This window comes from Liolophura sinensis, chromosome 4, assembly GCF_032854445.1.
Source record: "Liolophura sinensis isolate JHLJ2023 chromosome 4, CUHK_Ljap_v2, whole genome shotgun sequence".
NCBI classification, from domain to species: domain Eukaryota; kingdom Metazoa; phylum Mollusca; class Polyplacophora; order Chitonida; family Chitonidae; genus Liolophura; species Liolophura sinensis.
In genome coordinates, this window is record NC_088298.1 from 11,299,430 (window position 1) to 11,319,620 (window position 20,191).

General features: G+C 42.0%; 1 protein-coding gene across 1 annotated transcript in view; it reads left to right on the forward strand.

Moving 5' to 3' along the window:
• Positions 1-20,191, forward strand: part of LOC135464417 (uncharacterized) — a 36,553-nt gene that overhangs the window by 13,531 nt on the left and 2,831 nt on the right. The window contains exons 7-17 of the mRNA XM_064741843.1: positions 164-267; positions 1,775-1,885; positions 2,599-2,812; positions 3,792-4,205; positions 6,842-6,915; positions 8,071-8,125; positions 9,199-9,290; positions 11,149-11,276; positions 13,944-14,124; positions 17,154-17,208; positions 18,074-18,183. Of these exons, the coding sequence (XP_064597913.1) occupies positions 164-267; positions 1,775-1,885; positions 2,599-2,812; positions 3,792-4,205; positions 6,842-6,915; positions 8,071-8,125; positions 9,199-9,290; positions 11,149-11,276; positions 13,944-14,124; positions 17,154-17,208; positions 18,074-18,183 (1,538 nt within the window). The remainder of the gene's footprint in view (positions 1-163; positions 268-1,774; positions 1,886-2,598; positions 2,813-3,791; positions 4,206-6,841; positions 6,916-8,070; positions 8,126-9,198; positions 9,291-11,148; positions 11,277-13,943; positions 14,125-17,153; positions 17,209-18,073; positions 18,184-20,191) is intronic.

Here is a 20,191-nt window from a genome sequence, read left to right on the forward strand (position 1 = left end):
ATGACGGGATATAGATTATGACATGTACAGTATCAATAAATAGGACATAACTTGTAATGCACTCTTAAATTGTCAGAAAATGTGGATTTGGAAAACGTTAAAAAGAAGCAAAAGCAGCAATATTGTAATGTCGTCTCTTGTTTTTTGTGTTTCCATGCCTCAGCTCTACGCACTGGATTTCGTCAGTATCGACACCTGATGCAGGCAGTGATGAAGAAAAATGCAACGCACCTCCAGACGAAGAAAGTACTCACAGATCTGAAGAAGGTAAACAAGCCATCAGAAATATTTCTGTTCAACTCAAGGTGCGGGTTCAAATCCTGCCTTGGAAACAAGATTTGTACAATACATTTCACCACTCTTACTGCTTTTGAGACATTGACAACAATAAGCACACGCGGGGACGTTTGTGGAGTGTCATGTGGAGATGTTTGTCTTTTACGGATATGACTTGCATATCTCCATGCATCACATGTGGAAAAGTTAGTCAGAAAATTGCGAAAGGCCTGTAGTCTACGCTGGGCATTCTGGATTCCTGTTAAAGTCCACAGTAGAAATCAACATGGTACAGGTGAAAAATTCTTGAGTATGGCAACAATGAAATAAAGAAATGAATGAGTATGGCAACAATGAAACAATGAAATAAAGAAATGAATGAGTATGGCAACAATGAAACAATGAAATAAATAAATGAATGAGTATGGCAACAATGAAACGATGAAATAAAGAAATGAATGAGAATGAAGGTTGGCCATTGTTGCATCTCTGATGAGAAATATTATAAAAGTATCATAGTTTCGTAGGGTTGTAACAATATTATACCACGTGCTGAACATCAGCTCAGAGTTTCTTTACGTCCATGTATTTATTTTTATGTCATAGTCAAGAATTTTTCTCCTATATGCAAAGAAGGGGTTTCTTTTGTGGGTGAAGGGAATCAGGCTGCCTGAAGTAATCAAGTGCCATTCGCCAGATGCATGTAAAATACACCGTTCTCAACAGCAACGCCCCAGTGCGGAATGATGACGCCACTTTACGCCAAGGTAGAACTACTTGCCTACCTTTAACATAGCAGTGGGGCCTCCGTGGCTCAGTTGGTTAGCGCGCTAGCGCAGCGTAATGACCCAGAAGCCTCTCACTAATGCGGTCGCTGTGAGTTCAAGTCCAGCTCATGTTGGCTTCCTCTCCAGCTGTAAGTGGTAAGGTCGGCCAGCAACCTGCGGATGGTCGTGGGTTCCCCCAAGCTCTGCCTGCTTTTCACCCACCATAATGCTGGCCGCCGTTGTATAAGTGAAATATTCTTGAGTACGGCGTAAAACACCAATCAAATAAATAAATAAACAAATGAACATAGCAGTGTTCAAATTTGGACAAAACTATCAAGGGAATATCATTATTTTTTGCTCAACAATAGATCCCATCCCAATCCAGTACCATAATTTAGGTGATAAATCTAATCCTGTTTAATTATTTTTTTTATGATGTACATGTCTATGTCTTCACATTTTAAAAGTGTTACAAGGCGACGACATCAAGATACAAAGGGAGACCACTCTGTTGTGGTGATGTGGTATCGCGAAGCTTGGGTGATGAGTGAGTTGAGTGATGATGAGTGTCTCCCATCACCATTTTAAGGTTTTTCTGTGATATAAGGCATATGTACCACACCACACATGCACACTCCGTTTATTGGCAAAAAACTGTCGATTGGCAATGCTTCACACTGAAGGATGTAACATTTTACTTACATGTGGCCTGTTTGTTTATTCAACAGAGAATTGAAAACAGCAAGTCTGTGAAAGAGAGACTAGAGAAAGAGGCCACTGAAATGCAAAGACGAATGATAGATCTGACGAAACAGGTGTCGGAACTGAAGGGAACAGATGTGAGTATGCAAGGGGACGTGTGTGAGTATGTAAGGGGACAGGTGAGTAGACAGAGGGACAGATGTGGGTGTGTAAGGGGACAGGTGTGAGTATGTAAAGAGACAGGTGTGAGTATGTAAGGGGACAGGTGTGAGTATGTAAGGGGACAGGTGTGAGTATGTAAGGGGACAGATGTGAGTATGTAAGGGGACAGGTGAGTAGACAAAGGGACAGATGTGGGTGTGTAAAGGGACAGGTGTGAGTATGTAAAGAGACAGGTGTGAGTATGTGAGGGGACAGGTGTGAGTATGAAAGAGGACAGATGCGAGTGTGTAAGGGGACAGGTATCAGTATGTAAGAGGACAGGTGGAAGTATGTAAGGGGACAGGTATGGGTGTGTAAAAGGACAGATGTGAGTGTAAGGGGACAAATTTGTTACATGAAAATGGATTGCAGCTCAACATGTGCAATGTTACGATATATCTGTCTGTAATGTAATATCATGCTGCCTGTAATGTGGCATCCTTTAAGTAATCAAATGGGGAAAAAACGTTTGATGTTTGTCTGTAAAATGGTGTCTGGATGCTGCTGTCAGAGTTTACCAGTTCCTCATTGTTCTGTTTTCATCCAAATGAACATGCTCAAGAATAAGTTGTCAAATTTTTTTTTAGAATTTTGCCCCCCAAATGACCTTACTTTTGATAATTTCTCCTAATTTTGTTTGTCATCTCAGGAGGAGGCTGAAGGCTCCAGTTTGATGAAGAAAAAAGCCAAAGAACTTGAGGAGAAATGGAAACTCAAAGAGAAAGAAGTTAACGGCCTGGAGACAAAGATTAATGAGTTGCAGAGTGAGCTGGAAAGAATACAGAATTCCCCACAACAACAAACGGGCCAAATTCGCACAGTACGGGCCTGGGATCAGTATGGTCAGGGAAGAAAGGGCAGAGGTGTGCAGCATTTTAAAAGGATGAAACTGATCTTATTATTTTATATTTGCCCAGATTAGTTAACTTAATTACGGAAATTTTATAGATGTTTGAGGTTAAATTCCATTTTGCAAGAAGGGGTAAAATCAGTCTTCAAGAGTAAATTTAATTTTCAAGATTAGAACAGCTCGGTGTATACATGTAGGCTTGTACTGTGTAAGAATATAAGCATGGTCCGAGTTTGTAATCAAGCTGAAAATTCTTTCAGGGCTCGTTAAAAATACTTTCAAGGTCAAGGTTATGTCGGTTAGTCAGCCTTTTATTTCCAAGACCAGATCTTGATATTACAAAGGTTGCAAAACTGAAGAAAGCAAAAATAAATGGAAGGTAGATAAATGTACAGTCAGAATAAGAAATAAGTAAAAATGAAAAGACAGTATATACTTCCTTGGTTATAGTATCAGTATTAAGGGTGATTAAATTAAACAAATTAAACAATTTCGTGTCCTGATTTCATCTTGTGTTGATGAACTATAATATTCCAGTATTTAAAATCCTGAGTTTTGATTATGGAAAGGCCAAGTAAATGTGCAGATTTTACAAACATAGACATGCATGCCTGGATATTGACTTGAATGTGATTGTAAACTTATTGTCACTGTGACAGGTCCTGGGTCGAGTCACACCTAAGACTTCAAAACAGGAAGTTGTAACTTCCTCGCTTGGCGTTCAGCATGAAAGGGATAGTGTAACATCTGGTTGACCCATGTCAGTATAATGCCTCGGGTGGGGTGATTTACTTGACTTGCTTGTAAGGTGTCTCAGTGAAGCAGCACTAGATAAAAGAGCGGTGGAAATCTGTCCTGCAACAAAGGAGGCACATTACATACACTCTAATGATTCCTTCTTTGTCATAGGACTGAAAAATTGTTAAGTACGATGTTGAACCCCAAGCACTCACTTGCTCACTCACTCCAGTATTTAAATGTACTTGTTGAAGGTGCTCGGGGTGTTGTGCCAGCACATCAAGGTCGTCCAAGACTTGGGTCACAAGATCAGGTAGAGGCCTATGATCCCCAAAAAGTTGGCGGGCAGTATGAGGAATCCCCAGATTCCCAGTATGAATCCCCGGTGGTGCAGGCGGGACAGCATCCTTACACCCCTCAGTTCCCAGTGGATCAAAGCAGAGGTGCGAGTCAGCAGGGATTGGTCGATCAACAAGCAGGGTTTGATCAAAAAGGAATGTACGGACAACAAGGAATGTACGGACAACAAGGAATGTACGGGCAACAAGGATACCTGGATCCGTATGATCAGTCTATGGATCAGACGTCCAGATACGATTTTCAGACGTCTCAGTACAACTTCCAGGTCTTCTCTGGAGACTATGTTGAAGAGGACGAACAAGATGATGGTATGATGTGATGTAGTTGTTGTTATTTTTTTTTTTGTGGACAAGGTTTGGGTGGGGGTGGGTTGGGGGGGGGGTCGGTGTAGGGAGAGGGGCATCAGATACTGTCGGTGGCAGTGTCAAGAGGATTAGAGGATTGCAGTGGGTGATCATAGGATTGCAGTGGGTGATCATAGGATTGCAGTGGGTGATCATAGGATTGCAGTGGCCGATCATAGGATTGCAGTGGCCGATCATAGGATTGCAGTGGGTGATCATAGGATTGCAGTGGCCGATCATAGGATTGCAGTGGGTGATCATAGGATTGCAGTGGCCGATCATAGGATTGCAGTGGCCGATCATAGGATTGCAGTGGCCGATCATAGGATTGCAGTGGCCGATCATAGGATTGCAGTGGGTGATCATAGGATTGCAGTGGCCGATCATAGGATTGCAGTGGCTAATCAGAGGATTGCAGTGGCTAATCAGAGGATTGCAGTTACCACCCATAGTACACAGATAGCCAATTATCGGTAACGATTTGCATATCAAAGACCAAGGAAGTCTTTTTACCTCATAGCTCAACATTTTGCTCAGCTATTCTCAGGGTTTGCAATTACCTTCCATAGTACATGGATTGCCAAATGCAGTTCGTGATTAGCATATCAAAGACCTTTGTGGTGAAGTTGTGCGCTAACTCCCCACAGTGTCCTTTTTACCATCACAGTGATTTACAGCTCCATAACACATGAAGTCACTGCTCTGCAATCCTTATTGCATACGATAAACAGTCATAGTTGTGATAGTGTAATAATTTTGGTCTTTTTGATTTATCGGCAAGATATTAGCACTGCGTAATTAGAGGATAAAATCTGTGTATGACAGTGTCAGTCATTCTACTGTTTTGTGGGTGAGAGGTCAATATTTGAATTTATCACATGACTTGAACACTGCTCGATCAGGCGAGCTACCGGTATTATCTGAAGGCCTTGTTTAGATAATGCTGCTCTTTCACACTGCTAAATATGACATTCAGTTTACTTTTTAGCTTGACATTGAAATCTGAATTTTTCTATAGTACCCTAAAATTTTAAGTCGATAAAGCAAAGAAAAATTCAGAACGAAAAGTTATGTCGGAAGAAATTTTTGAACAGCCAGTGGGGATTTGACGGCAGTTTGAGTTCAAAACATGTCAGACATTGGTTTGGCTTGTTTGATTCAAAAGTTTAAATGGCTGCATTACCTGATCACTTGATGCTGGCTTTGACATATTTCTTCAGACATGATTTTTTTCCGCTTTTTAGCGGAATTCCGCTTTTTCTTTGTTCAGTTTCGATTAATTTACCTGTTTTCCGCAGATTTTTCTAGCTTCCGGGGCCTAGGCGGCCCCTGGACCCCGGACTTTTTGGGCTATGATAGTAAATTTCAGCTATTTTCTTGGTTCACCACAATCATGTCTGTTTCTTTACATGTCTGGCGTTTTGGGGAATGGGTGGATACCAAAGTAAAGAAGGGTTCGAGCTGTTATTTTTAGTGAAATTGTCTAGTCACTTTTTTTTTGTAGGGAGGGGGGGGGGGGGGGGGGCCAGATTTACAGAGGTCTGGGCATACTGGCGTAACTCTCAGCTTTGCTCCGATCTTGATCCATGCAGACAATTTCACTCGAACCCTTCTTACATCAAGTAATCAAGTAATCCAGCCATTTAAACTAATCCAGCCATTTAAACTTTTGAAAACAAAAAGTGACTAGACAATTTCACTAAAAATAACAGCTCGAACCCTTCTTTACTTTGGTATCCACCCATCCCCCAAAACACCTGAAATGTAAGACATATGTCAAAGCCAGCATCAAGTAATCAAGTAATCCAGCCATTTAAACTAATCCAGCCATTTAAACTTTTGAAAACAAAAAGTGACTAGACAATTTCACTAAAAATAACAGCTCGAACCCTTCTTTACTTTGGTATCCACCCATTCCCCCAAAATGCCTGAAATGTAATAAATATGTCAAACCCAGCATCAAGTAATCAAGTAATCCAGCCATTTAAACTAATCCAGCCATTTAAACTTTTGAAAAAAAGAAAAAAGTGACCAGACAATTTCACTAAAAATAACAGCTCGAACCCTTCTTTACTTTGGTATCCACCCATTCCCCCAAAATGTCTGAAATGTAATAAATGTGTCAAAGCCAGCATCAAGTAATCAAGTAAGCTTTGATGTATGTACATTTCTAAAATGCATCTTTCTGCAGCTAAAACAAATGACCTAAAGTTGTTTTTTTTGTCAGTGTATATGTGAACCTGATGCATTTCTAAATAAGGATTAGGGGGAGATTAACCTCCCTTGGGCAAGTAGTGGAATGATTCTAGCATATCTGACCATGTAACTTTTGTGACAGACCCATGGGACACGATTCTAGCATATCTGACCATGTAACTTTTGTGACAGACCCATGGGACACGATTCTAGCATATCTGACCATGTAACTTTTGTGACAGACCCATGGGACACGATTCTAGCATATCTGACCATGTAACTTTTGTGACAGACCCATGGGACAATCGCAGATTACACTTTTGAGACCTCATTGTTGGCCAGTAGTCTGATCTTTGGAAAAATGAAAAAATTAAATGATTTCCATGACAATGTATGTTTTTTAGGTATACTAATAGGAGAATTTGGTGCTTTTTCAAATGCTCTAAGAGACGTACGACATGATCAGAGTGAAATGTCGGTATGTATCTCCTTCAGCCTTGACAAAATATCTGTACACCATTTCTTATAATGTTAGAGATTTAGTACAGAACTCCTACTGTGTTATGTACCACGGGAAGACCCCCGCTTTGTCGGATTGAGGGGGGACTGCCCTACTTGCCCCTTAAATGCCTTATTTAACCCTCTCCAATAGCACAGTTGATAGAGCGTCCGCTTCAGGAGTGGTAGATCCAGGGTCAATCCTGGGTTGAGTCACACCTAAGGCCTTGAAAGAGGAAGTTGTAACTTCCTTGCTTGGCGTTCAGTTTGAAGGGGATAGTGCAACAGTTGGTTGACCAGTATCAGTATAATGGCTCGGGCGGGGCAGCTTACTTGTCTTCATTAAGTCGTCTCAATGAAGCCGCACTAGATAAAAGAGCGGTGGAAATCCGTCCTGCAACAAGGAGGCACATTACATGCACTCTAAGGATTCCTTCGTCGTCAAATGACTGAAAAATTGTTAAGTACGACTTATGAGCACTCCCTCGCTCACTAAATGCCTTATAAATTCGGCAATATAGTAGGTTTAATTTGGTTACCTTAAGACAATGATCAGCGTTAATACCGAAGGAAGGGCCCTCCACGGCTGATGAAGTGGTCAGCATGCTAGTGCGGCAAAATGACCCAGGAGTCTCTCACCAATGTGGTTGCTGTGAGTTCAAGTCCAGCTCATATGACTGAAAAATTGTTAAGTACGACTTATGAGCACTCCCTCGCTCACTAAATGCCTTATAAATTCGGCAATATAGTAGGTTTAATTTGGTTACCTTAAGACAATGATCAGCGTTAATACCGAAGGAAGGGCCCTCCACGGCTGATGAAGTGGTCAGCATGCTAGTGCGGCAAAATGACCCAGGAGTCTCTCACCAATGTGGTTGCTGTGAGTTCAAGTCCAGCTCATACTGGCTTTCTCTCAGGCCATGCTTGCACGTGGGAAGGTCTGTCAGCAACCAGTGAATGGTCATGGATTTTCCTTGCTGGCTTCCTCCCATCATAATACTGGCTGTCGTTGTATAAGTCATACACCAATCAAATAAAGAAATAATTGAATGATACTGATGGAAACAATTGATGTTTTAACAGGCTTTTAATGTGGTTGAATTCCATAACATTGTCATTATTCTGTCTGTTTTAGCCTGCCAGTCAGTACTTAGGGAAAATGTATCCCGCAGGGGGAATGGGCTTAGCAGGTAAGGGAGTTTCAGGCTTTCAGGTGTTCTTTAACAAGTGCAGATGTTTGCAATAGCTACTGCATCCGGCTGAAATTAAATGTCATCTTCCATACTCAACCCCCTTTTCAGGTAAATAGCCTACTGGCAGGCCTAAGTTAAATGGTAGGACGTCAAAAACATGGCTGACTGACCCATGGTGTTACAAGAGTAAGGTGTGGAAAACGTGACAGACTAACCCACGGTGTTACAAGATAAGGTGTCGAAAACTTGTCCGACTGACCCATGGTGTTTCTAGATAAGGTGTCAAAAACATGGCCGACTGACCCATGGTGTTACAAGAGTAAGGTGTGGAAAACGTGACAGACTAACCCACGGTGTTACAAGATACGGTGTCGAAAACTTGTCCGACTGATCCATGGTGTTTCTAGATAAGGTGTCAAAAACATGGCCGACTGACCCATGGTGTTACAAGATAAGGTGTTGAAACGTGACAGATTAACCCACAGTGTTACAAGATAAGGTGTCGAAAACTTGTCCAACTGACCCATGGTGTTTCTAGATAAGGTGTCAAAAACATGACCGACTGATGCATGGTGTTACAAGATAAGGTGTCAAAAACTTGACAGACTGACCCATGGTGTTATAAGATAAGATGTTGAAAACTTACCTACTGACCCATGGTGTTAAAAGATAAGGTGTCAAAACCTGACTGACTGACCCATGGTGTTACGAGATGGCTTAGTGATCTTGGGGCCGGTTCTTTACGATGTGCTGCCTCTAATGGTGCCATGGAAATTCCGCAGTTAGGGTCAAACTGAGCTTGTACTTCTATAAACATTATTGAGGAACCAGTTCCCTCGTTGAATAATTTCGAGTTGAAGCTGTTTAATGTGTTGTTCATTTTTGTATTTGTGATGGCAAGCTGTGGGCAAACTGGTAACGTAGTTATGGCTCTGGCATTACGAGAGAGCAGCGGGCAATACAGCTTACAATCAATTTGTCATTGTCAGAGAAAACGTACTCTACTATTGAGATCTAGGGTTTTTAGGTGTAAAATGTCCTCTTGAATTCGGCTTCTTCTTCCTTCCTAGCACCCAGTCCGATGTTTGCTGGTTCTCAGAAAGAGAGAGAGGCAAGAAAGAAAGAAATGCAGATGAATGCTGATGCAAACGCTTGGCTTGAGGTAGGTACATCTGGTGCTATGCACCGGCACCACTAACCACTGGCGCAGTGCACCGGCACGACTAACCACTGGTGCAGTGCACTGACACTGCTAACTACTGGTGCAGTGCACAGGCACCACTAACCACTGGTGGAATGCACCGGCACCACTAACCACTGGTGCAGTGCACCAACACCACTAACCACTGGTGCAGTGCACCGGCACCACTAACCACTGGTGTTATGCATCGGCACCACTAACCACTGGTGCAGTTTACCGACACCACTAACCACTGGTGCAGTGCACCGACACCACTAACCACTGGTGCAGTGCACCGACACTCTTTAAGCTCACATACAGTTTCACTGATGGAACGTTATAGGATGAATATTTAAATAACAATTTGGAAAACGTGTTTGGACAACTGCAGTACAACTATAGATGTATTGTGACAGACAACAGGTCTTGTTTACACCATTTTCGATTTTAAATGGCAGACATCTGGGTATTTGCTGTTTTGTCTAAAGAACGTGGGAGTTATTATAAAATTCTGCTTAATGGCTTCATAAATCCAAAACCAGGTTTTGTGCGGTATGTTTTTATGTTGTCGTGCGTACTATAACTTTCTGGGGGCCTCTGTAGGGGTTAGCACTCCAAAACACTTGCCGTGAGTTGATGCCCACCTCATGCTGGATTCCTCCCCAGCCGTACGTGGAAAGGTCTGTCAGCAACTTGCGGATGGTCTTCGGTTTCATCCGGGCTCTGCTCAGTTTCCTCCCACCCTAATGCTGGCCATCATCGTATAAGTGAAATATTCTTGAGTATAGCGTAAAACACCAATCAGATAAATAATTTAAATATAATTTCCAGTTATTAGGAGACATTCTCAGAACATCATCTGATCTTTCCTTATTCCTTCCCATGTTATCTTTCACCTCGTCATCTGCTTACTGCTTCCTTATACAAGTGAAGGGCTCAGATGTCTGCTGTATTTGCCCTATCAATTCACCTGAAAAAGTGTTTTTTTAGGAGCAAATAAGGATTATAAAATTTTACTTTTACAGCTTTCATCCTACATCTACCCTTCCAAACAGTGATTGGTTCTGTTCCTATTCTTTAAGATCAGAGTTAAAGCAGAAGAAAATTTAAATATCAATGAAATACCATTGCAAAGAGTATGTATTTCCTCGCAGGTGCATGCCATAAAAAAATTCTAATATGTACCTCAAGTTGATAAATTAGAAATAAAGTCAGCGCCAAAATTCGCAGTGTGTGACTCCATTTTGTCTAAGAACTAGTCCTGAAGTCTTCTGTGTTAGGAGGAGAATTGCCATCGAAAACTGCCGAAGCGCAGTGTGTACATTTCCAGTAGAACTCTTCTTCCCAGAAGGTAGCGAACAGTACAGTTTGTTTTCTGCTTGACAATCGGGAAACCGGAATGTTGGACGTAGGTACCGAGTTAACACGAACAAGCCGGCAGTTTTAACGACTCTCATTGGCTGAGAGGTAACACACCCCCCAGCATAATTTACAAGGTGTTAAAGATAGAGGATGTGATGGACTCAGCGATTTATGGCAGCTTTGCTGTTTTCAGACTTTACTTGTATGGCGAGGAGAAATTGCAAAATTATGCTTAAGGCACCCCCAGACAGAAAAAGATGTGCTCTTTTCAGCCTATAGTGTCATGTTTTTAAATTTTCTGCTCTTTTAAATAAGACCAGTAAGATGATCTTGTATTCACTTTGTACAATTTAAAAAAAGAGACAAACTTGTTGCATGATACCGATCTTGCTTTAGTTCTCAGTTCTGAAAGTTAGAAAACTTAGAATTAAATTGTAAGAATGTGTAAACAAAGATTGTATGTGATTGGTTTTGTCAGAAATCTGCAGAACCTCCCGCTGACGGGGACTCAACTACTTACTACAAAAACCTGGTGGCAGGTCTGAAGACAGCATTAGCCACTCAGCTGGCCAGGAACCAGGAGCTCGCTCTGTATGGAAGAACAAGGTACTGAAAATATACACACTTTTGTGTTTTAATGAAGGGCGTGTGCAATCATCCATGAACTCATTTGTAATTTGTTTGCTACGCATTTAAGCTACGTGTGGGCTGTACTTAAGCTTGAGATTTCTAGTTTATGGGTGAGGCAGTCAGGGTCACAACCCTGCCCACCCACAACACTGCCCCACCACCACTACATTAACCCTGCCCACCCACTACACTGCCCCACCCCACTACATTAACCCTGCCCTACACTAACCCTCCTGCCCACTACATTGCCCCGCTCCCAACCTTACTACACTGTGCTTCTCCCCCTACTACACTGCCCCCCTCCTGATTACACTGTGAGCTTCTCCCCCTACTACACTGCCCCTCCCCTGACTACACTGCCCACTACCCAACCCCTCACCAACAAACACTGCCTCCTCTCCCAACTACACTACACCTCTCCCAAACTACACTACACACCCCATCCCCGCCCACACTGCTTCTCTCCCAACTACACTGCCACTCCCCCCACCCACCTACACTGCTTCTCTCCCAACTACACTACACCCCCCCACTCCACCCTACCTTCTGTGGACTACACTACACTCCACCACTCCACCCTACCTTCTGTGGACTACACTACACTCCACCACTCCACCCTACCTTCTGTAGACTGCACTGCGCGTCACTCCCCACTACACGGCCACTTCCTCCACTACACTGCCTTCCCACTACCCTGCCACTCCTCCAAATACCCTGCCAATCCCCCACTGTCCTGTCCCCATAACTCCGATACACTGCCCCACTTCCCCCACAACAAAACTTCTCTCGACTATACTATGTGCCATTCCCTTCACTGCACTGCCCCTCCCCCTACTACACCGCCCCACTCCCCCGCCCCCACTCCCAAATACACTGCCCCACTCCCCAAATACACTGCCCCCTTCCATCACTACCATGACCCTCTTCCTACTACACTGCCACTCCTCCGCTACACTGCCCCTCACCCCCACTACACTGCCCCTCTCCCCAATACACTGCCCCTGTCCCTTACTACACCGCCCCACCCTCCCTCCCCCATATCCTGTCCCACTAACTCCGCTACACTGCCCCACTTCCCCCACAACAAAACCTTCTCCCGACTACTCTACATGCCATTCCCGTCACTGCACTGCCCCTCCCCCTACTATCCTGTCCCACACTCGACTACACTGCCCCACTGCCCCTCTCCCCACTACACTGCCCCTGTCCCCAACAACACTGCTCCACTCCCCCCAACTATACTGCCCCACTAACTCCACCACACAAAACCCCACTCCCCCTCTCCACTCCTCCCACCCTCCATCCAGTCACACTATCTCCACTACACTGCCCCTCTCCCCACTAGACTGCCCCTGTCCCCAACTACACTGCACAACACAACCGACTACACTATGTGCCTTTCCCCTCACTGCACTGCCCCTCCCACCACTACTCTGCCACTCCCCCAATACACTGCCCCCCCCCCACTACCCTGTCCCCCCCACTACACAGCCCCTCCCCCCACTACACTCCTCATCTCCTGTCTACACTGCGCGCCATTCCCCCCACTACAATGACCCAGGAGCCTCCCACCAGTGTGGTTGCTGAGAGTTCATGTCCAGCTCATGCTGTATGTGGAAAGATCTGCCAGCAACCTGCAGATAGTCCTTCCACCATAATGCAGACTGTCGTTGTATAGTTGCGTATGGTGCACAAAACCAATCAAATAAATAAATAAATATCACTGTCCCCACTGCACTGCCACCCCTCTACTACACTGCCCGTCCCCTCACTACACTGCCCCTCCCCTAACTACACTGCCCCTCCTCTAACTACAATGCCCGTCTCCAGACTACACTACCATCACGGAATGTGATGCTGTCTTTACAGTCTCATTATGGTACCCTCAATACCGTCTGAATGTGGTGCCTTCTGTAAAATCTGGATGCGCTAGCCTCAATACAATGTGAATATGGTGCCCTTAGTACAGTCTAAATGTGGTGCCCTCTGTAATGGGTGGATGACGTGTTGCCCTCAATTCAGTCGGAATGTGGTGCCCTCTATACAGTTTAAACACAGTGCCGTCAATAGTCTGAATGTGGTGCCCTCTGAACACTCTAAATGTGGTGCAGTCGGTAAAGTCTGGATGTGTTACCCTCAATACAATCTGAATATGGTGCCCTCTGTACAGTCTGAATGTGGTGCCCTCAATACAGTCTGAATTATGGTGCCCTCAGTACAGTCTAAATGTGGTACCCTCAATACAATCTGAATGTGGTGCCCTCTGTACAGTCTGGATGTGGTACCCTCAGTACAGTCTGAACGTGGTGCCCTTGGTAAAGTCTGGATGTGGTACCCTCAGTACAATCTGAATATGGTACCCTCTGTACAGTCTGAATATGGTGCCCTTAATACAGTCTAAATGTGGTGCCCTTAATACAATCTGAGTTATGGTGCCCTCAGTACTGTCTAAATGTGGTACCCTCAGTACAATCTGAATGTGGTGCCCCCTGTACAGTCTAAATGTGGTGCCCTCAATACAGTCTGAATACGGTGCCCTCAATACAATCTGAATGTGGTGCTCTCTATAGTCTGCGTCAATTTTCTAAGTTAGAGAACATGTAGTCAGTTTGTAAATCAGCTCCTTTTTTTTACCCCCCACAGCGCTGTGCCTGGTGATAAGAATGAGAGAGTTCCTAGCTTGCCAAGCATTCAGAGGGAGGCTATCCATGTTTTGCAAACAATGCAACATTTTTCCAACAGAGTTTTGCAGATCTTGCGACGAGAAAATTTGCATGACAGTGCGATAAATTTGCAGAAGTTTGCAGGCATTGTTACCCCTCAGGTAATCTTTGAATTAAAAAATTTAAGTTAAATTATTTTTTATTTATCAGTTCTCCTTATCTATTAATATCACATTGATCATGCAGAAACAAACAGAACAATACATTTTAAAGCAAAAGACAGCACCTGGCTAGTGTTTATGTCCACTGACAGACAGCCATTCTATCTTAAACTGGCATTTAATATTTTTTTAGATTTTTTTCAAGCCAGTAAAAGTTTAGTGAAGTTTCATCTTGACACAGCTTCAGCATGTCTCCATTATGGAGAGAAAGGTGACATCACATTTGCTCTAGCTCTCTAATGTCGAAGGTATTTTCCATATAATAGTCTAAGCAATAGCCTATAGCAGATATAAGTTGCAAACTTTGGCAATGAAGGCCCAGTTGAGTGATAAATATAGCTGTCTTGCAAATTGGACATACTGGAAGGATTATTCTTCCACGGCTTGAAGTGTTGACACAGTAGGCCTACTATATACATTTACAAGGAACTTCTGTGACACTGTTTAAAGAGCCTAGCAGCAGATGCACTACTGAGGTATTCCTGGTTCAGGTCGGAGACTCCTGAGGGGTTGTGCTGGTGATTTACAGTAGGATTGTTGTAAACAGATTCATCCTCAATTTGGAAACCAATGGAAATAATGGAAAGCAGTGCTGATATAGAAAGCACCTCGGCTTGAACACTAATTTTACTGTATTTTATAAAAGAAAATAGAAAAAACTTTCCTTGTATGAGAGAAAGACGAGGGAACAAAATTTAAATTCCTGAGTTGTACTAAATTCAGAGAAAAAAATTATATTATAAGATTTGAATAATTAATAATTGTTGAGATGCTGTCTTCTCATTCCCTTTAACCTTTGGCATCCCTAATGAATTTGCACTGACTCTGATATTTGTTATTTAGAAACTGATGACTTAGCGCTAAAATGGACAACAAAAAATATATTTTGGGAGATGAACGCAAGTTGTGCTGACACGCTACTGTCTGATATAATTTGTAATACCATCATTGAATATTACAGGGTTTGTAGTTCAACTGATTTAATGTCTGTGGTGGTCCGTAAAAGATACAGATGTGCCCCACAAGACAGTGGTTCTGTGTTATCATATGTCACTTCATGGAGTGAATGGGTAAAAGCTACGTCCTAGCTTATGCCGCACAATCTGATAGCAACGTGTTTGATTGGATAAAATTTTCAAGATGGCTGCCTTGACTGACACCAACCATTTGTTCAGAATTGTGATTTTGTTCTACATGTTATTCCATGAAATCTCATTGGAATAATAATGTATGATACTGTTTAGAAAACTTTGAGTTTGCTGCGTTTGATTGAAATGTGGTTCAGCAGGGCATTGCCTTATTCTTTGCTGATAAATTTGGATGATGGTAATATTGATTGGAATAGCTTTATTTTAATTATTATATTTTTAATTCTTTTCCTTTATAATAAGCTTGTCTTTGTTTATAATCTTCGGTTTGCCCTCTCGGAGTATTTATTTTAACTCCAATATACTGTCACCTTTGTACATGCAGTTCTGTAGGGTGAAATGTGTCTATTTGTGGCAGTTAATTATGTATTTAGAAGAATTTGAAGATGTACGCCTGAAACACAAAGCAAAATGCATCAAACTAACGAAATTAAAGTTTTTGTTGTAGCTGAATAATGTAATAAATATTGAAAAATTCTTTGTTCACTTAAAGGAAAAGAAAATTTAAATATCAATGAAATACCATTGAAAAGAGTACGCATTTCCTCGCAGGTGCATGCCATAAAAATTCTAATATGTACCTCAAGTTGATAAATTATAAATGAAGTCAGTGCCAAAAACCACTGTGTGCATCTCCATTTCGTCTAAGAACTAGTCCTAAAGTCTTCTGTGTTAGGAGGAGAATTGCCATCGAAAACTGCCGAAGCGCAGTGTGTACATTTCCGGTAGAACTCTTCTTCCCAGAAGGTAGCTAACAGTACAGTTCGTTTTCTGCTTGACAATCGGGAAACCAGAATATTGGACGTAGGTTCCGTGTTTACATGAACAAGCCGGCAGTTTTAACAACTCTCATTGGCTGAGAGGCAACACACCCCCAGCATAAATTACAAGGTGTTCAAGATGGAGGACTCGGTGGACTCAGCGATGTATGCCAGCTTTGCTGTTTTCAAACTTTACGTGCATGGCGAGGAAAAATGGCAAAATTATGCAGCAGGCACCACCAGATAGAAAAAGATGTGCTCTTTGCAGCCTATAGGGTTATGTTTTTAAATTTTCTTCTCCTTTAAAGTGAATCTTTTGCATGATCCCATGTTCACAAAATTTTTTAAATCAAACTTATCTTTTACATTAATCCCTCAGTTTGCCTTACGGCAATGTTTTCTACACATCATAATTTCTTATAAATTTATTTTCACAAAAGTCTGATGAAAAGCGACTTCTGAAAACCTGACAACATGTCCCAATTTAGAAACAGTGACTATTGACCAATGAGCTGGTGAGGTCATCACCTTTAGAATCAGATCTGGCTGACATTACATCAGGAGGTATGTCAACTGTGTGAATAAGGAGGTGTGCTGGTACAGGCGTCCTCATCCCTGCAAGCCTGGCCACAAGCTGTGTGAAAGTGAACTGTTCCAGAGTAGAGCATGGAATATTAGTGAACTGAGGGGCCTCCGTGGCTCGGTTAGCACGCTAGGGCAGCGTAATGATCCAGGAGCCTCTCACCAATGCGATCATTGTGAGTTCAAGTCCAGCTGATGCTGGCTTCCTCTTTGGTTGTAAGTGGGAAGGTCTTGCCAGCAACCTGCGGATGGCTGTGGGTTTCCCACCGTGCTCTGCTCGGTTTCCACCCACCATAATGCTGGCCACCGTCATATAAGTGAAATATTCTTGAGTACGGTGTAAAACACCAATCAAATAAATAAATAAATAAATAAATAAATTAATGAACTAAAAGTGTACATGTACCTGAAAGTGTCAAATTTATTTTGAATTGTCAAACATATTTATGTTGTTTTTTTGTTGTTGTTGTTTTTTCAGTTGTCCTCAAATCCTCAAAAGATTCTCCCTCAGATGTCTGTAAAAGTCGCAGATTGTAAGATTTTGCTAATAAGAAAATCAGTTATAGTATTATGTATCACCATTTCTCTAATACTAATTAGAAGTATGTCATACCTAGGGTTGGGGTGACTGAGGTGGTTAGCGTGCCAGCATAGCGCAGTTACCCACAAGCCCGTTTTCCTCCCACCATAATCCTGGGTGCCATAAGTCAAATATTCTTTAGAACAGTATAAAACACCAATCATGTAAATGAATATATTATATTTGGTGATCAAAAAAAGTCCCAGGGTAGCAAAAATTTATTAGGTCAAGCTTGGTAGCTGTCTTGTAGCATAATGACCCAGGAGCCTCTCACCAATGGGGTTGCTGTGAGTTCAAGTCCAGTTCATGCTGGCTTCCTGTCCGGCCGTAAGTGGGAAGGTCTCTAAGCAACCTGTGGAATGTTGTGGGTTTTCCCGGTTTCCACCCACCATAATGCTGGCCACCGTCATTAAAGAGAAATATTCTTGAATACGATGTAAAACATCAAATAAATAAATAAATAAATAAAGTATATTGATGTAGTACTAGAATTGGGTAAAACATCATGAAACGGTGTTTGTACATGCACTGCACTTCTAGCGACACATTTTGCTTGATTCTGATTGATTCATCCATCTTATAGGGCAACTTAAGAGTTTTTAAGAGAAGTCTGATTAATTTCTTTTCAGAAAAACTTAACTGATGGTATCAACAGTATCATTTTACGGTCTATATGTGCTTCTGAACTTTGCCTGATGATGATGTGTCGTGAAGGTCGCATAAAAATGACAGTGTTTCCTGTAACTTATATGGCTGATATTGGATGTAACTTGTTTATTTATTTATTTAATTCATTTATTTTATTTTTTTTTTTTCAGTTGCAGATGGTGTAGCAAAAGTGTTGTCACAAGCATTCGTGTCAATGCGATTAAGAATTGACATCCCGGAAGTTGACATGGGACCAGCCACAAATGTCAAAGCTCTGACGGTAGCTATAACTATTATCACAAAATTATTTATTTTTCAACTTTTACCAACCGTTCTTGATGTGGTTTGGGCATATACCGCCGTTAGTTTTAGTAAACAATTCTTGATCCATTGAACGAGACACATAGACAATGGGACGGTGGCATATTTTAGAATCCTGTGAGGTGGTGCTAGTGTGAAGGATCTTGGATTGTACCACATGGTAGCGCATTGTCCACAATGTTACCATGTATCAGTTTCTATTGTAACACAATACTGTTTTTAATGTGACACCGTCATTTTCTTGTTGTTCGTCAGTGAGGCCAAGTGTTCTTGCATGCCGTCTTACCTGAGGCAAAATTTGAAAGGACAAAAGACTTCTGTTTCCGTACTATTCTCTGAAAATAACGACAGCGGTTTTAATACATTGCGATTTTGTTTACAATGTAGGAAAGCAATTCTCGATCCTTATCGTTTAACCCAGCTTTAAGACGTAAAAGGCTTCACACTCTAGGAGGCCTTTAAGTCTAAGATCGCTTTGTGATCTCGGTGGCAAGTCCCTACTCCCGAGTGTTTGGCAGGTCTCAATTGTTGTCCCGGGGTCAGGGCCTTATTCCCGAGTGTTTGACAGGTCCCCATTTTTGTCCCAGGGTCAAGGCCCTGCTCCTGAGTGTTTGACAGGTCTCCATTGTTGTCCCAGGTTCAGGGCCCTGCTCCTGAGTGTTTGACAGGTCACCATTGTTGTCCCAGGGTCAGGGCCCTGCTCCCAAATGTTTGACAGGTCCCCATTGTTGTACAGGGGTCAGAGCCTTACTCCTGAGTGTTTGACATGTCCCCATTGTTGTCCCAGGGTCAGGGCCCTGCTCCAGAGTGTTTGACAGGTCCCCATAGTTGTGTTGTTGTGTTCTGAAATTGGCAAACTCTGTTGACCTACAAGTCTGGCATATTCTAAAGGTCACCTTATATTATGTGCAATAAGGCATCTTGAAATTTCAACTGGGTATCAGGCCTCGGGATCGCAAAGCAGTCTTAGGCTTAAGTCAAAACTCTAAAATTGTTATTTCTGATGTGAAAAAGGCAAAATATTGCTTGACAGCTTTAATTCCAGGTACTGAATTAATGTAAAACAAATGTCAGCTAAAATAATGGAAAGAAACATGACAAATTTAATGACTAAAATTTTGACTCAAATCTAAAATCGCTTTGTGGTCCCGAGGCCTGGCTTCCCACTGGTCCTTGAAATTCGTGCAAGTACTTGAATTGTGTTTAAAGTTTTTCAAGATCTTTAAAGTACTTGAATTGTGTTGAAACTTTTACAAGATCTTGAAAGTACATTGTACTTGAGTTGTGTTGAAAGTTATAGAAAATCTCGAAAGTACTTGAATTGTGTTGAAAGTTTTTCAAGATCTTGAAAGTACATTGTACTTGAATTGTGTTGAAAGTTTTTCAAGATCTTGAAAGTACTTGAATTGTGTCAAAAGTTTCTCCAGGTCTTGAATGTACATGAATTGTGTTGAATTTTTTCAAGATCTTGAAAGTACTTGAACTGTGTTGAAAGCTTTTCAAGATCTTGAAAGTACATTTGGTTTGAATTGTGTTGAAAGTTTTTCAAGGTCTTGAAAGTATTTGTATAAGTGTTCATTTTGGGTAAGCAAACTCTCAACTATTTTCTAAAATGGCTGACAAAAACGCTACCAACTGGTATCTATTAATCTCGACTTGAAGGTTTGTATTTGAAATGGAAGGCTCTTGAAAGTGGTGGAAAAAGTTGAATGTTACGTCTTTGAAGGTCATTGAAAGACATTCTTTTCATGAGTGTAAGCTGTGAATATTAGGTCTTTGAACTTCGTTGAGATTCTGTTTTCTCCGAGTGGAAACTATGGGGTAAAATGGTTTACGAGATAACAGACCCTCAGGTGTTCAGAACAGATTAAGATTTATAAAGTGTGGATAAAAGTTTGTTTGAATGGAGTTTTACGCTGCACTCAAGACTATATCACTATGTATGATGGGAGGCAAAGCCTGAAGGA